The sequence below is a fragment of the Triticum aestivum genome, chromosome 6A (assembly GCF_018294505.1).
Source record: "Triticum aestivum cultivar Chinese Spring chromosome 6A, IWGSC CS RefSeq v2.1, whole genome shotgun sequence".
Lineage (NCBI taxonomy): Eukaryota > Viridiplantae > Streptophyta > Magnoliopsida > Poales > Poaceae > Triticum > Triticum aestivum.
In genome coordinates this window covers 589692883-589709640 of record NC_057809.1, presented here as the reverse complement: position 1 = coordinate 589709640, position 16758 = coordinate 589692883, and the positions used below count along the sequence as shown (strand labels likewise).

General features: G+C 44.2%; 1 protein-coding gene across 2 annotated transcripts; it reads left to right on the top strand.

Annotated features, from left to right (window-relative positions):
* The first annotated feature begins 543 nt into the window (after window positions 1-543).
* Window positions 544-2665, top strand: LOC123128751 (WEB family protein At4g27595, chloroplastic). Of its 2 annotated transcripts, none has more exons than XM_044548846.1 (3): window positions 544-749; window positions 925-1047; window positions 1117-2665. In XM_044548846.1, the coding sequence occupies exons 1-3, from the start codon at window positions 693-695 to the stop codon at window positions 2455-2457; spliced, it is 1521 nt and encodes a 506-aa protein (XP_044404781.1). In that variant the 5' UTR covers window positions 544-692; the 3' UTR covers window positions 2458-2665. The 2 variants fall into 2 exon arrangements, with proteins under 2 accessions (XP_044404781.1, XP_044404780.1); XM_044548845.1 differs by having other exon boundaries at window positions 592-749; window positions 922-1047.
* Window positions 2666-16758: the final 14093 nt, after the last annotated feature.

Here is a 16758-nt window from a genome sequence, read left to right as displayed (position 1 = left end):
ATAGTAAAATAAAACAAGCATACCGGGACAAAAGTAAAAGAAATCCATAAGCTATATAATTATTTTTCAACTCACGAGTTGCCGATCCAATCAATGGCAGCCCGACACATCAGTCATGGTGACCATTAGGAGCGACGTCGGCTGAGAAATAATTTACACGCTGACTGCTTTGCTACTGGACCGCCTGAAACTGCCGCGGCCATAGGCATCACATCCTTGATCGTTGGCCCTTTCATGTGAGTAGAATATCTAAAGTAGTTATGATATAATCTAGAGTAGTAATCCCTTCGTTCGGAATTACTTGTCGCAGAAATGGATGTACCTAGATGTATTTTAGTTCTAGATACATTCATATTCGAGACAAGTAATTCCGAACGGAGTAGTTATGATAACGGGCGGTTAAGAAGTTGCGGACGGCTAAAAAAGTAAACTCGTCATTGTACACCCGTCACACCCTACGCGCGCACGGCATTGTAAATTGGCGTGGGATCGCACGCGACGGTGCAGATCAAGCCCGCCGTCTCTTTCCTTCTTCCACCTGCTCCACACCCCGAGCAGTATTCTTTTGTCTAGCGTGCGTGCGTGATCCACTATAAATCTGGTGTACTCTAGACCGGTTTCTGACAAAGGTGCAAGGAAGCACTGCACTGGCAGTTCCCGGCTAGCTCCAGTGGTGCTCCGAGCGCGGCCTGATGCTGCCATCCAGGCCGAGGTGGGCTGCCGGATCGCTAGACAGCGCTGCATTTCAGGTTTGGCTGTCAGTTCTTCAATTTGCTCACAGTATTACTATCTCCGTCCGTTACTTGTTACTCGAATGAGTGTATTTAGATCATTACAATTCTTGGCCCCGGAGAAATTTTTGAACCCGGCCGGGAGGGCATCCCGATCGATCTGACGACTAGGTATATATTCGCCGTGCAGCAGATCCGGGTCGTGGGGCGCTGGGCCGAGGACTCCTCCGGCTTCCAGTTCCAAAGCCACGCCTCCGCACGAGCGCAGCACGTCCTTGCTACCAGCACCACCACGTACTCCATGCAATCTTCTGAGGTGCGTGCCCACAGAGTTGCATGCCGCATAAACATTCTGAATACTTACGTATGGGCTCACTGCATGCAGCGTGCCAGCAGCAGTGGCGACATGACGGAGCAGATAGTGGCAGCGCAACTGGAGAAGGAAGACGCACTCCAACTCCAGGACCTCATGGAGCCGCGGAGCGACGGCGCCACGCCAACGTCGCCGGCGTCGGCGCGGGTGTGGCTTCTGGAGCGAGAGGTGGCCACGGCGAAGCAGACCGAGACCAAGATGCTGGAGTCGCTGATCAGCCAGACCAAGGAGCTGGAGCAGGCCAAGATGGCGCTCGAGGAGGCCAAGCTCGAGACCGCCACGCTGCGGCAGGCGGGGTCAGCGCAGCAGGGCCAGTGGAGCGTCAGGGACCTCATGTTCGGCGGCGTCGACGAGGAGATCAACGGGCTGCGGGCCAGGCTGCGGTCCGCGCTGGCCGCCGAGGAGAGGACCCGGAAGGCCGCCGACGACCTCGCCGCCGCGCTCTCCGCCGTCACCATGGAGGCCAAGCAGGTGAAGACGTGGCTCTCCGACGCGCAGGCCGACCTCGAGCGCGCCAACGCCGAGGCCGGCCGGCTCGAGGGCCTGCTGCGCGCCAACGAGGCGGACCTGTGGTCGGCCACCGAGCAGCTCGACGGCGTCATGTCGGACTGGAAGGAGGCCGCGGCCGCTTGGCGCGCCAGGGAGAAGGCGCTGCTCGCACGCGCCCGCGCGGCCGAGGAGGACGCCGCCGCCGCCCGGCGTGAGAACGCCGAGCTCGCCGAGATGCACCGGGCGGTCGACCACGACAACGACGGCCTGCGGCGCGCGCTCGAGCGGGCGGCGGAGGAGGCCAACGCGGCCAGCGAGTCGCTCGAGTTCGCCAGCGGCGAGAACTCCAAGCTGCGCGACGCCGTCGCCGGGAAAGAGGACGCCATGGAGTCCCTGAGGCTGGAGAACGAGTCGCTCAAGGCCAGCGAGGCTGCCGCGCAGGGGCGTGCCACGGATCTGCAGAATCAGCTCACAGAGGCAACCAAGACGGCCGATGGTGGCGCCGGCAGTGGGGAGAAGGCATGCGCTGCGGGGCTGCTGTTGGAGGAGTGGAAGACCGATGCGCATGGGAAGCTTAGCGCGGCGGCGTTCCTGGACTCCGGCAGGGTGATGGCCGCCGCGAGCCGGAAGGATCGTCGGATGTTCGCGTCCATCAGCAACCTCGCGGAGCTAAGGTCCGCCGCGGCGGCGGCGGCCATGGACGATTACTACGAGTTCGACCACTTCGATGACGGGAGACAGTACGGTGGCCTGGAGCATGCCATGAAGCAGAGGAAGAGGAGGTCCGTTCTACGCAAATTCGGAGACTTTTTTAGGAGAAGAAGCCTCCACAAGTCAGACTTTGGCCCAGTTCTAGCTAGGTAGATATCTGCCTGATGCCTGCATCGCATCGTGTGTTTGCTTGATACCCCTACCATGAAATACACGCATAATAAATAAATACTACTCCCTCCCTTTCACAAATATAAAATGTCCTATCCTTTTTGAATAGGATATATATATAGTTTAGTGTATTTGTTCACTCGTTTCATTCAGTATGTAGTCCATATATATTAAGATATTAAAAACATGTTATATTTGTGAACGGAGGAAGTATAGCAAGAAAAAGAATCACGGCCCCTAACCCAATGACTCGTCAAGACTCCCACCTCCCCTCCTCCCACCCCACACTTGACGACGTCACCAAACTTCATCGTCTTGATATCCTTCACATTACCACATCAGAAACAACATGACAAGTGTTGTTGCAAAAAAAAACATAAAAGTTAGAACCGCGGGCATCGTGTGTTCACTATCCTAATCGGACAAGGGGGCAAAGCCGGCTTAAGCACTAAGGAAACTAGATAATTCCCTGCGCGTTGTTGCGGAACATTTGCTCCAAAATATGTAGATATGTGAAAATTTGCTCCAAAATAAGTAGAGATGTGCATAGAGAGAGAAAATATGAAAAATAGTAATAAACAATCTTAAGGATCATTTACCATATTATTATTTTTGCGCCTAAATTCCCAACATGTCTATCCCAAAAAATGAGATTCTTCAATTAAAAGTTGTCTGAGATTAGCACCAATTAGTAGTAAATTTGTTCCAATAATATTAGAAAGTTTGAACACAACACAATGAAAACTTGCTTAGATTGCCTTTTTAACAATTGAAGCAAATATGTGCAATCTGCTAAAACAGATTGGTTGATATAAACAATGTGTATACATTGATAATTCGACTGACCTTGGCAAGAAATAGAATTTTCCTGTCTGCGAGAAGTTCTCCTTTTAGATTATCAAACAATGACGAAGATTAGTATAAAAAGCTAAAGAAGTATTTAAGTGTAGCAAATGAATATGAAGGAATCAGGAATACAAAAATAGACCTACTGACTTGAAGGATACACGGAGCATGACTCAATAGTTGAAAGCACTAATGCAAATGAACACCTATGAAGAACACTAGCGGTTGGGGCGCCACCCGGTGACGCCGCTTGAGAGAAAGTTGTGCGCATGTTTTCATTTAAAAAAATACATGTAGTCCTCACCTCCATCTAAAAAAAATTTAAAATCCTCACCTCCATGTAGGAAAAAAAGTACAAAAGAAATAAAAAATCATCAACGCAGCCTACCAGCTAGCGCTACTTTGCGTAGCCCTTCATTTTTTTAAAAAAAATATGGGGCATCACCTCCATCTAAAAAGAAAAAATATTTTAAAAAAATCCTTACCTCTATCTAAAAATAATATCCTAAAAGCTTTTTCACCACGGTCAACCAGCTTGTGCCACCTGGCATAGCTGATTGGCCGCCCTTCACGCGTAGCTTAATGAATTTAATGCGCACTTAGTAACGTACAACTCCAATCTAACTACATGCATATGAGTGAAATCAATTTAACGGGTAGTAGGTTATAGAGGCTAGAGGACAGTGTGCATCGTTGTCTGTAATACCTTATGATGACAGTGTTAATCATAGGAGATTCTTTAGCAGAAGAACTCATCCTCCTTATAAGGTACTACTCGGCTGGTGTATCTGCACCACGGCGTTGATGCAGCCATCATTGTCTTGTATGGCGCAGGTGGGCGAATCTGCAGCTGCCCAAGGTGGTGCCGCCGACACGAGGGTGTCGGGAGTCCTCGTAAGTGAAGGTGGTTGAGGTTGGGGCGTTGGGCTTATCTAGTCTGAAGAGTAGCACACGGTTCAGATGCATGTACTGTTTTTCTCGTTGGAAGATCTAGAAGGTTCAGGAGGAGGCCAGAAGAGCTACGAGAGAGCCACGAGCTCACAGGGCGTGCCTCGGGATAGATGCAGCCCCTTAGCTCGTGGGCCTCATGCAATTTTGTTTGACCTAATTCTAGGTCTATAAATTCACAAATATTCCGGAACCAACAGAGAGCTACCCGAAACACTTTTTTCGCGGCGGCAAGTCTTTGTTCTTCCGCGATCCCATCCGAAGGCCTTTTCCAATACTCTGTCAGAGGGGAAATCGATCACAGAGGGTTTCTACATCATCCTTGCTGTCTTCCGATGATGCGTGAGTAGTTCACCATAGATCTACGGGTCCATAGCTAGTAGCTAGGTGGCTTCTTCGCTCTCTTTGATATTCAATACCATATTCTCCTCGATATTTTTGAAGTTCTATCCGATGTAATCTTCTTTTACGGTGTGTTTGTTGGCATCCCATGCTCTACATGTTGCCCGCACCGACTAATGAACCAGCGTCGTTGGTTGAGTTCCGTATATGGACTACGGGACCAGAGCAGTTTAATCAACACGCAAGTGATGTTAAGGGCAGCAACAATTGTATTAAGGGAGTGAACCGAGCAAAGCAGGAAGGTCAAAGGATCGTTAGCCAAGTGGTACTAGGAGGCAGAGCAGACACATGACATGATCGGATTCAGCGAGGAAAGAGCAGAGGAAGGTAGCGCGAGGAGCGATGATGGTGGCACGCTATAAGCTGGCGGTCGAGGCGATGGCATGTGTAGGGCGACGAAGCTAGCCCTCGCAGTCCTGGCGGTGTCCATGATTGGGATAGGAGGAGACCATCACTTAAACGTGTATGTGTAAGATCACCTGCCTCTTTTACACCTGTCGGAGTCCTGTATTCTAAGCGTTCATCACATGTGAGAGTGCATGTGCGTGTATGTGGGCATTTGCGTTGTACTGTGTTCAAATCTCAAAATAAAAATGTCATCATCTGTTTAAACAACAAGATCGTAATACGTAGTATTGATTGATGGTAGTACCGCCGTAAGCTGCATGTTCTTCGTAGACGCCGTAGTGCAAGATTAGAGATCGATCGTCACGTTCATCGCCGACGTCATAGTTCCAATGGTTCCGTCGTTCCACCACAAGCGATGTACGCGGACTTGGTGATAGTACACTTTGGACTATACGCGGGGAGGCCAAGGCGCTGGTCTTGGTGTTCGGGACGGCATGATCGATCGCATCCACCCTGGCCGGTCCTCCTCCCAACACCAACATCAACACCAAAACCTACTGGTTAATTATATGTCATCATCCCTTTCCTCTTCCTCCTCCTTCGATCGGTAGGATCTGAGGGTTTTATTTTCCGATAATCAGTAGGATCGGAGGCGGAAAAGATGGATTTCTTCCCTTTCTTTCTAGATAGATAGAACATCTGGAGGACAAGATTGCAATCAGTGGCGGAGCCAGCGCCCAGCGACGGGCACTTGCCCGAGCTCGCTAGGTACGCGCTAGTTACGATGGCCTCGTTACACGAGGAAAAATGGTCAACGCATCGTGCCTTACCCGGGCAGCTGGGCTGATTGTGGTTGGCTAATGGCTAATGGGCTTCTTTCTTCCTTTAATAATGGTTAGGTGAGACATGCCTCACGAGCCCTACGTACGTACTCAGATGGAACAAGGCCTGCTGGCCTACAAGCAGACCAGAAGGAACACGATCTTTTATATATAAAAAATCTATGCTATTCATGCGTTAATGGTTTTTTTAGAAAAACTTTCAATCAATTCATCTTCAATCATGGCAGTACAACGAACAACAAAAATAAAAATTACATTCAGATCCGTAGACCACATAGCGACGACTACAAGCACTGAAGCGAGCCGAAGGCGCGCCGCCATCATCACCCCTCCATCGCCGGAGTCGGGCACAACTTGTTGTAGTAGACAGTCGGGAAGTCGTCGTGCTAAGGCCCCATAGGACCAGCGCACCAGAACAGCAACCGCCGTCGATGAAGAATAACGTAAGTTGGAAGGATTCAACCCAAAGACACGCGGACGTAGACGAACAACGACGAGATCCGAGCAAATCCACCAAAGATAGATCCGCCTGAGACACACCTCCACACGTCCACCAACGATGCTAGATGCACCGCCGGAACAGGGGCTAGGCGGTGAGACCTTTATGCCATCTTCAGGGAGCCGCCGTCATCTCGCCTTCCTGAGCAGGACACAAACCCTAACAAGACAGTAAAAACGACTAAAAACGGAGCCCTCTCGCCGGCCCTTGGCAGGATCCACCGCGCCCACATGGCCCTAGGGCCACCAGAGACGAGGCGGATCTGCGGCGGCGTCGGCCATAGCTTTCTTTCTTGGAGGAGGAGGAGCGAAGTTGTGGCTTATTCATACGTTACTAGGTATGCACTGGTTCAACTAATACAAATACCCGTGCGTTGCATCGGGCGAAATATTAAGTATAAATTGCTCCACGTGCCATTATGCAATATTTTTGTAATAGAATTTTTGCAAACTTCAGAAATAAGGTCAATGTAACCATTGAGTGTAGCAATTAGGATCTTGACACACTGCGGTCTAGCAGTGTTCGTGCAACAGAACTGTAATGACTCAAATTGCTATCTTTCCTCTAAAAAAACAGAACAAGGCAACTTGCAAAAAGTAAGGCTTGACAATGTTTTTATCTATGGGGATGACCGGCCCTGTTTGTTCTTCCTAGGTTGCGACACCGGGACGACCCAATACAAATTATGGAATGCTGCTAGTAATTACAAATACTTTTTAACAGAGATTATGTCTCATAAGACCACACGTAGCTGAGTGCCTGAGTCAAGCATAAAAGGACATCTCAAACCAGGTCTGTCCAAAATGTCCATTCATGCCCATGTAGCCACATCACACATCAACAAAAGTTCATCCAAATAGAGCTCAGCAAGAAAGGCACATATAATGGCAAACATGGAAACATGAAACGGAAGTACATGACTATAGAATCTATCAAAGAAAAGAAAATACAACCTTGATGGGGAAACCAGTTCATACTGTTGCACTCCAAAAAAATATTGAAGAAAACCGAGAAGGTCAGCCTCTAGCAAACTTTTGAAGATAAATCAGACTAAAGAGTTATCACTTAGACTCTACCCAAATTGGAGATAAAAGATGTAGTGAACAGTAAGGAAATTCTATGGTGTGTGCGATTAGACATGCCTAACTTTAAGCTTAAATTAGAATTCATGCATGTGAAATAACATCTCTGTGCAACATGCACGTACTATTTCTGATACCTTACTCTGAAGTGTATTAAATTAGCAACGGACAATGGCTGCACATGTATTGGTTAGGGGTCATCACGGATTGGAAGGAGGTCTACAACAGTACCTTGCTCTGAAGTGTATTTGCTAGGATTTTGATTTGAATAGGTACAAGATCAAGGAGGTCCTTACAGGGGCAGTGGAGAGGTGGGTGAATACCTGCACAGGGCCGAGCTGGGTACCCAAACATGGCGAGTGGACTGGGACCAAAGCAGCGCGCCGTCCGGGATCCGGGTCCTCTCCTCCGACTTAACCTCTTCATGAAAGAAAGAAAGAAAGAAAGAAAATACCTTAGACCCAAAGAAGCTGAGTATGCACGGCAAGATGTATAGCAACTCCTGAGAAGATACGAAACCTCGCCCATTGCTTAATCTCCTGCCAACCAGACGTACAAACAGAGTACACGGAACCAGCATACACATACGCTCTTCATAGCATACAAAAACAGAAGTACCAATTTCAAGAAAATCTTGTAGTACAGTCTATCAGAACACAACATATACACGCATGTACACCATGATCATCACTAAAAACAGGCCACTCCGGCTGGCAAAGAAGTGGCAGCAAAGCTCCCCACAGTACACTTGTCGTCGTCAGGTTTTTCTTTCTATACTTAACATGTAGACCTCAGAGTCATTTACTTATCCATAAGGTACAGTCTCTTGCGATCATCATCTGCGTATCCAGAGTAGCTATTTTTGCTGATGAGAGAGCCCCTGTCCTCTAGGGTAGGACACAAGAAGACATCTACCTCTGTCACGGACTCACTGTATCTTTTTCTTCGTCATCATACACCAGAGCTTGGCTGAAAGACTGCAGTGCAGCGATGAGGACAGAGGAAGCTTCTTCTGTGTCCATGGGATCATCATCTTCAGTTTCTGATTCATCCTGTGACAAAGAGGGATTTCAGTGCATGCAAGAAAAACTGTGCAAGGCTACAGATTCTGATGATACGACATCAATTTACTTAAGCTCTTACACGGGCAGTGAAGGTCAAGGTGAACCTAAGGAAATATCATACTCGGCAAAAAAAAGTTGAAAGAAGACGATCAAATTAAAATCATGTAACTAAATACATAGAAGAATCTTCTTATAAATAAATCACGAAACCAATATTTTGTCCGATATTCAAAGAGCTATGTTTGATTGACTCTTCTATATTGTATAATGCTCTATGGCAACAGATAAATGAGAGCCAAAAGAGTATTATTAAAATTGCATGCATGCCTTATCATTCTTGAGAAAATTTGTAGCTCATGCCTCATGACATTTAGAAGAAAATTTTGGCTAACATGTAGGTGCTAGCACTTTGCAGAAGGTACCACAAAACATATAATCGCACAACAATGGTTCACATGATTACAGAAAAATTGAGAGAGAGAGAGAGAGAGAGAGAGAGAGAGAGAGAGAGAGAGAAGCAGCAACTGGTTGGAGTTTGAGAAGAACTGCAGCAACGGGTTTGAGAAGAGCTTCAGAAGAAGTGCAGCAGCAGCAGCAGCTCTAGGAGAGATGGGACAGCCACAGCCAGCAATGAGCAGAGAGGAGAGGCAGCAGAGCCAAGGCAAGACTACTACGGAACCTACGACTAAGTCGAACTATATACTTTTACGATTGATGGGCATGCTCGCGACTTCACCCATAATAATTCAAAAAAAGTTGAATCCTTCATTTTTCAAATTTGAGCATTGGCGCATATCCACTGTATGGATTAGTCATATTATCAGGTTGGATCAGTATATTACTCAACCTTCATGAATATTTTCCTTTTGCTTTCTTTTCAGTGTTTTCTTTCTATCTCTCCCACAACCCCCTGTATCCTCTTTTATGTCTCCGCTACAGTTGAGTAATACATGGTTCAGGCCGGCGTAAGCCCGCCGTAGACGAGTCAAAAAAAATTAGTAAATTTGTCACATATACACAGTTTGTCGAACCAATTCCAACAATGATCAATAGACATGCATATCTCTGGAAAAAAAGGAACACACATGCATACAGTGGAAGTGTCTCAAGGGCCAAACTATTGTGGAAACTATCATAGCAGAAATCATATTTTTCTTAATTTGGACTAAAAGGGGATGTACAAATTCTTAAATCTGTAGAAAATTATAGATTCATAAAATTCACTAAGTGATTATGTAGAGAATTATAGATTCATCAAATTCTTAAATCAGTATTTTCATAAAACAACATCTGTTAATTTGGAACTATTTGATGTTGATTGTTCATAAGCCCATTTAGTTAGAGAAGGTTCTCAATCGGATACCATCCCGCTTTCATTCAATTAGGTTCAGCAAATTCCTATTATTACCTTGACAGTGCCCACTGCTGGACAGAGTTAATATTTTTGGCAAGAAATCTCTGTCATAAATGAGTCCAAATTTATCTATACTAGCACACATACCCGTGCATTGCAACGGGATAAAAAATTACATGCATCTGGCTCAATATAAGAATGGATCATGACCCCAAATGTTTGTATTCTTTAGTTCAACACGGCACCATTTAATTAGAGCCAAACCAATATATTCTCTTTTATTGGCACGTGCCCACAATTTCCTTCAATTATAATTAACCAGCATACTCTCTTTTATTGGCACATGGAAGCTACCATCCACAATAATTTATGGTGTCCCTTATTCTGAACAAGCCGAATAAGCTCGATATGCCAGATGCGGAGCAGTCCAAGTATGGGAGTGATCGAACGCACGGCCTCAAAACCCCGATCACATGTTCCTAGCCACACAAACAAACACGTCATGTTAACCAATGCAGAGCATGCCCAGTACGAGAGTGAATATATAGGAATATATTGCAATCTCATATTCGAAACATTTATTCATTTTTTTCCAAATTTTCAAAAAAAAAATAATGAGAAGTATGAGCTGCTAAACATACCTGGCAAAGCGAACAATTTTCCAAATTATGAGAAGTATTTTGAAATTCTATACATTTAAAACAACACCAACAAAAAATTGAACAGAACATTTTTTTGAAATTTACAAACATTTCTTAAAAGCATGAACCTTTTATTAAAATATGAACATTTAATAAATTTATGAACATTTTTTGGAAATAGGAGCATGTTTTGAACATTTATAAGAAAAAAAAGTAGAAAATGTTTTTAATGCAAAATTATTTTCAATTTTTGAACATCTCACTAAAATAAGAATATTATAAATTTTATAACATATTTGAAATGCAATTTTTAAATATTGAACAAAATTTAAAGAACCAAAATATTCTTTTGAAATGATTGTTTCATCCCATTTTGAAAAAAATGGAATAACAAAATTGCAAACATTTTACAAATAGGATCACAATTTTGAAATTCATAGGTTTTTTATAAATGCCAAACATTTTTTTTTGAAAATTTCGAATTTCGGAAAAAGGGGAAAATAGTTTTGGAATGGGAAAATAAAAAAGGGACAGGAAACAAAAAGACAAAAGAAACAAAAGAATAAAAATAAAAACAAAACACAAAAAAAATGGGTGGCCCAGTCATTGGGGCCTTATGCCTACGTCGATCTATTTGCCGCACTGTATGTCAAATAGGATTGTTTTTATTACTGTGTGGGCAGGATAAATGGGCTGAGTTTACTGAGCCATAGCATGCGCGGCCCATGCACATAATTCTGGAAAAATTAATTTTCCTTTGCAAACCGACGGATTACAAAGTTTAGTACGTATGAGCAGCTAAATATACTTGGAAAAGCGAACAATTTAAAAAATTATGAGCAGCTTTTGAAAATTCCATACATTTAGGAAAACACCAACAAAAAAATTGAACGGAACATTTTTCTGAAATTCACAGACATTTCTAAAAAGCATGAACCTTTTATGAAGATACGAACATTTCATAAATTTGTGAACTTTTTTTGGAAATGGGAGCATGTTTTGAACATTTAGAAGAAAAAAATTAGAAAATAATTTATTAATGCAAAATTATTTTCAGTTTTTGAACATCTCACTAAAAGAAGAATATTATAAATTTTGTAACATATTTTAAATGCAATTTCTAAATTTTGAACAAAATTGGAAGAACCCAAAAAATGGAATAACAAAATTGCAAAATTTCAAACAGTTTACAAATATGATGAAAATTTTGGAATTCATAGGTTTTTTATAAATTCCAAACTTTTTTTGAAAATTCTGAATTTCAGAAAATGGGGGAAATAGACTTGGAACGGGAAATAAAAAAGGAACAGGAAACAAAAAGAGAAAGAAACAAAATAAGAAAAATAAAAACAAAAAAATGGATGGCCCAGTCTTGGCCGCCTTGTGCGTACGTTGATCTATTTACCGCATAGTGCGTAAAATAGGATTGTTTTTATTACTGCGTGGGCAGGTAAAAATGAGCTGAGTGTACTGGGCCATAGCGTGCGCAGCCCATGTACGTAATTCTGGAAAAATCAATTTTCCTTTGCTAACAGACAGATTACAAAAGTTTAGTACCACCTCAGATAGAAAAGAAAATTGGTGGTGAACGGATGAAGAAATTGGAGAAACGCACCTTGCTTTATTAGTAGGTATAGATATAGATGTATTATGTATGTCCCCGATAATAGAAAAACATTCTGGTCCTCTTCCTCTCTAGCAAATCTTCGTCAGTGACGGGGATATGCCAATAACCTTTCTCCGATTTCTAAGTTTCAGAGGTAAAGGGTGAAACAATTAGAAAGTCAACAAAGGGCTAGATGAATCTGATTGAAGAGCAAAAGACAACAGAATATCTTGTTGTGCATAAATCATCAATTATATGTTCAATTAGTACTGTCCAGTTAAAGGTCCAAGCAAGAATCATAGATCTTACAACTGTACTTCCGAAAAGAACCATTCAATGTCAGATTTTTATCATTGATAAACGTCAGAATCTCATATCATACAGTGATAATCCTCCTAGATTAGGATTATACCAAATTAGTGAATGAATAAAATAACTACAATTTGGAGCTTCAAGTAAAACAAACAGTTAACTTAATTCTCTAGTCGACGGCCATGTTGGTACTTGAAGAATCATTCTGCCCCTGCTGTTAGTTCAGCACCTTGGTCCCTCATTCTTGGCGCAGCATCCGATCCCAAATCTCCAACCTGGTAGCGAATTCTGGTCAACAAATAGTAGCATGGAATACTTCTACAACTAACTTAGAATCAGACAAGACATGCTTACCATGTTGGCGTATATGACACTGGAACCACTCATGCAACCATTGTCTAGATGCGTCTCTTTAGGTTCAAAACTCTGAATTTTAGAGATGCACTTCTCTGAAAGCATAAAGATGCCATATCAGACTCAACACTTGGCTCAACAAATCATACAGTTCAGTGCAAATATTTATACTACTTTCATGTGCAAATCCAAGTGAGAGTAGTATATTGGCAATCCATATTTCAGATGGAAACGGGGAAAACAAAAGTGTGATTTTAGAGGTGAATACCTTATCCTCCAGCTCATGGATAAAATAGCCGCAGTCAGATGCGTGCTAGGCGACAGCCTCCTGCTCGGAGGTCGTGGCTCTTCTTCCACCTCCCTCTGCGCCCGTTGATCTAGATGGAACAGGGAGTGCCGCATCCTCGTGCGACAGATCGATTGACCCGACTCCCGCCTCTTCCTCGACCTCTTTGCTGCGTGGGCGGCAAGACGACGACGTGCAAGAGAGGAGTTGGGGAAGAAAGAAAGAAGGAGCGGCAGAGGAGGCATGCGGCTCCCGAGCTCAGCGCCGCCTCCCCGCCATGGCCACCGCCCCCTGCAAGCTTGCAGCGCCGTGGTCCGTGGCTTCGACGCCGGCGAACTCCTCGCCCCGGCCGACTCTCCATTTTCTCCTCCTTCATCTCCATGTGCGCCTCCCGCCTCGCTGCTGCCGCTTGATGCCGCGCCCGAGCGCAGCGCTGCCTCGACGCCTCGCTGCTGCATCCCGGGAGCGCAGCGCCGCATCCCCGCCTCGCTGCCGCGAACTGATGCGGCGCCCTCGCGGCCGCATCTCCCAAGCCCAGCGCCGTCTCCCGCGAGCCCACTCGGAGTTGTCGCCGCCGTGAAGGGCACCGCCCGCCGCGCTGGAAAGGAACGTCTGGATAAGATAGAAGAAAGGACTGCGGGTTGATTTCTTACAAACGTAGGGTTTTTTTGTAAAATCAAAACGTTTTCTCAGATCCACTTAAATAGGGACCGCGGGTTGAATTCCCGAAAACAAAAGGACTTTTCTAGTTACCCCACATGTCTCATATACTAGCCTGTGGTATTATATATACTATTTTATTATTTTAAATATGTTCATATACTATATCTAAGATATTTCAAAATAAGTTACATGAAAAAATTGCACATGAGCCCATAGTTTTTGTTATATTTGTGAAATACATATATATTTGTACGTAAAAAAGAGCATACTCAAAAAATGGTACATACTACCTAAAAATTTGTATATATACTACCTAATTATTATTATATACTACATACTACACGTACATACTCTCGGTTTCGACAGATACTACATACAACATACAAAACGCAAGTAGTGGTAACTACCACTGCTTGTAGGAAACATTTGTCATATATAAGGAAAGGTTAGCTGTCAGTTATTCCCTCCCTTTCCCCTGGACGGCTATTGTTTTATCTCAAAGTATATAGTTTTTTTTGTAAAAATTTGACGTTTTAATTTTTGAGGTTTGAGAGTGGGCTCTTGGTCATTGAGGTTATATATTACTTCACATTAAAATTAAATGTCTATTTACAATGTTTATAGTTTCACTTCATTATTAATGCAAATTTGTGGTTCAGGATTATAGTGCTATTTATATGTTGTGTATCTGAATCATGGTTGTTCTCACTGGTGGAAATTTTTACGAAGCCTACCCGTTGCCTGCAATTTTGTAAGCCCCCCCCCCCTTTTTTTTCTACACGCTCATTATTATTTAATAGAACATGTATACACATTTTAACACAACCTAAGCCCTACTCTAGTGGCAGTGCTTTCGAGCTCACGGGATCGATTACCTGTCTTGCCAGCTTGATTTTTAATGTTATTTATGGCCATGGTGGGTTAGACTCAAATCCACTCATTAGAAAAAGGATTGGCGTGTGTTGACCACTAGAATTCAAAGATTTGTGTCTAAAAAGGGTTAAATAATGTATATTTTGTTTGATTCAAAATTAATTTAAGTACTTTCTAGCAAAAAAACCTTCCCTGATCGTCATTGCTTCAAGAGTAGCCGGATCGCTTTGGTTTGTGAAGACAATCGTTGATGCGCCTGAGAAAGAGCCATCGTTGCTTCTACAAATTGCCCCAACTGCTCCGTGGCATCCTCCTCTGCTCACTGCAGCATCCACATTGATCTTCATATAAAGCTCCGGTGGAGCAAGCCATCCCATGCTTCTAGTGGCCGTAGTCCCATGATTCTCCTTCTTCTGTGACGAATTCTGGATCTCCCCCAGGTATGTGTTGACGAAACCATGGATTGCATACGGACTTTTGAAAATATCTTCATATAACGCTTTACGCCTCGCCCCTCATATGGCCCACAGAGTTGTCACACATCTGACGAACTCCTCTGACGAAAGAGCTTTTCACATGGCAAAGATCCACTCCTTGGAGTTGTCCTGCTGGTTGACACTTAGCTGATCCAGGATGGCGTCAGTTGATAGGGCCTAGGTACTCCGGGACACAGGACAGTCCAATAACGCATGCCTCCATCATGTACTCCACATAATCTGCAGGATGATGATGTAGCCATATTTCGCCTATGTAATACCGCAGCCGACGGGACAAAATTTCTTGCCAAACGCCACAGAAAAACCCTGATTTTCGAGGGAACTTGCACCTTCCACAACGACTTCCATTCGGCTCCTTCTGCTTCTATATTTGATGTGCCATCCCTGCCTTCGAGCCAAGCCTCTCAGTTTCGTTTAGTTCGGACTAGCATACAGTAAGCCGAGCTTGCCGAAAAATGACCCCACGGTTCCTCGCTCCAAGCCCAAAAGTCTGAGACCGTCTAGTGCATAACGGGATCTGCAGAATTGGCTCTGCATCAAAAGGTGTAAACACTGTACGGACAAGCTGTTCATTCCACACCGCCATCGATGTTTCTATTAGTTCTGCAACTCGTCGAGGGGGGTCCAGAACCAGTGAAGTAATTGGCCTTTTGTAACTCTCCCTTGGTATCTAGTTATGAGCCCAGATGTACGTATCTTCTCCATCTCCTATCCGACGAATGATGCCTTGCGCTACCACATCTCTCCCATCAAGAATGCCTCTCCAAATTTGTGATGGATGGGAACCCAATTCTGCCGCCACAAAAAAACACAAATATTTGCATCACATGTTATGCACAGTATAGTACTCCCTCCGTTTTTATTTAGTCCGCATATTAGCTTTGGTCAAAGTCAAGCTTTGTAAACTTTGACTAAGTTTATAAACAAAAATATTAACATATACAATAAAAAATCAATACCACAAGATTCATTATTGAATGTACTTTCACATCATATAGATTTGTTATGGTAAATGTTTATATATTTTTCTATAAACTTGGTCAAACTTTGCAAAGTTTGACTTCGGTCAAACCTAATATGCAGACTAAATAAAAACGGAGGGAGTATCATAGTTCTTGACGTCATCAATTCAATTGCTACTGGGCTGGTCCATTTTGCTTTCCCTTTTTGTGGTTTTTTACATTTGTTTATATTTTTCAAAATATATTATACATACTTCATAAATTACCTTATTTAATTTTTTATAAATGTTCACAGTGCAGGTACCTCAAGATCATACTGCCAGTACAAATCATCATCGACATCCTCCATCTCGGTTACGATGCAGCCCTTGTTTTCTACCACATCGGACCCCAGGCTTGCTGCACTGGACTCAATAGCCGTCGTTGACTAGGTACATATTTCATTTTACGTCGTCCATGCCTAACGGGGCGCCTGGGGAGACTGGGGCGACTGCCCCCGAGGGCGAAAATCCTCGGCCTCCCGACGTACGGCCGTCCTTGCCGCCGGCGACCCAGTCACCGCCTCTGGCAGCGCCGCCGCCGCGGGTGAATAAGGACGGATCGGCCCGGCCTTACTCGGATCTCGGGGGATGCATCGGGGCGGAGGCGATTCAGGAGAGGGCGTAGGTGGAGAGGACGACCCCGGTGCAGTGGCGCGTCCATTT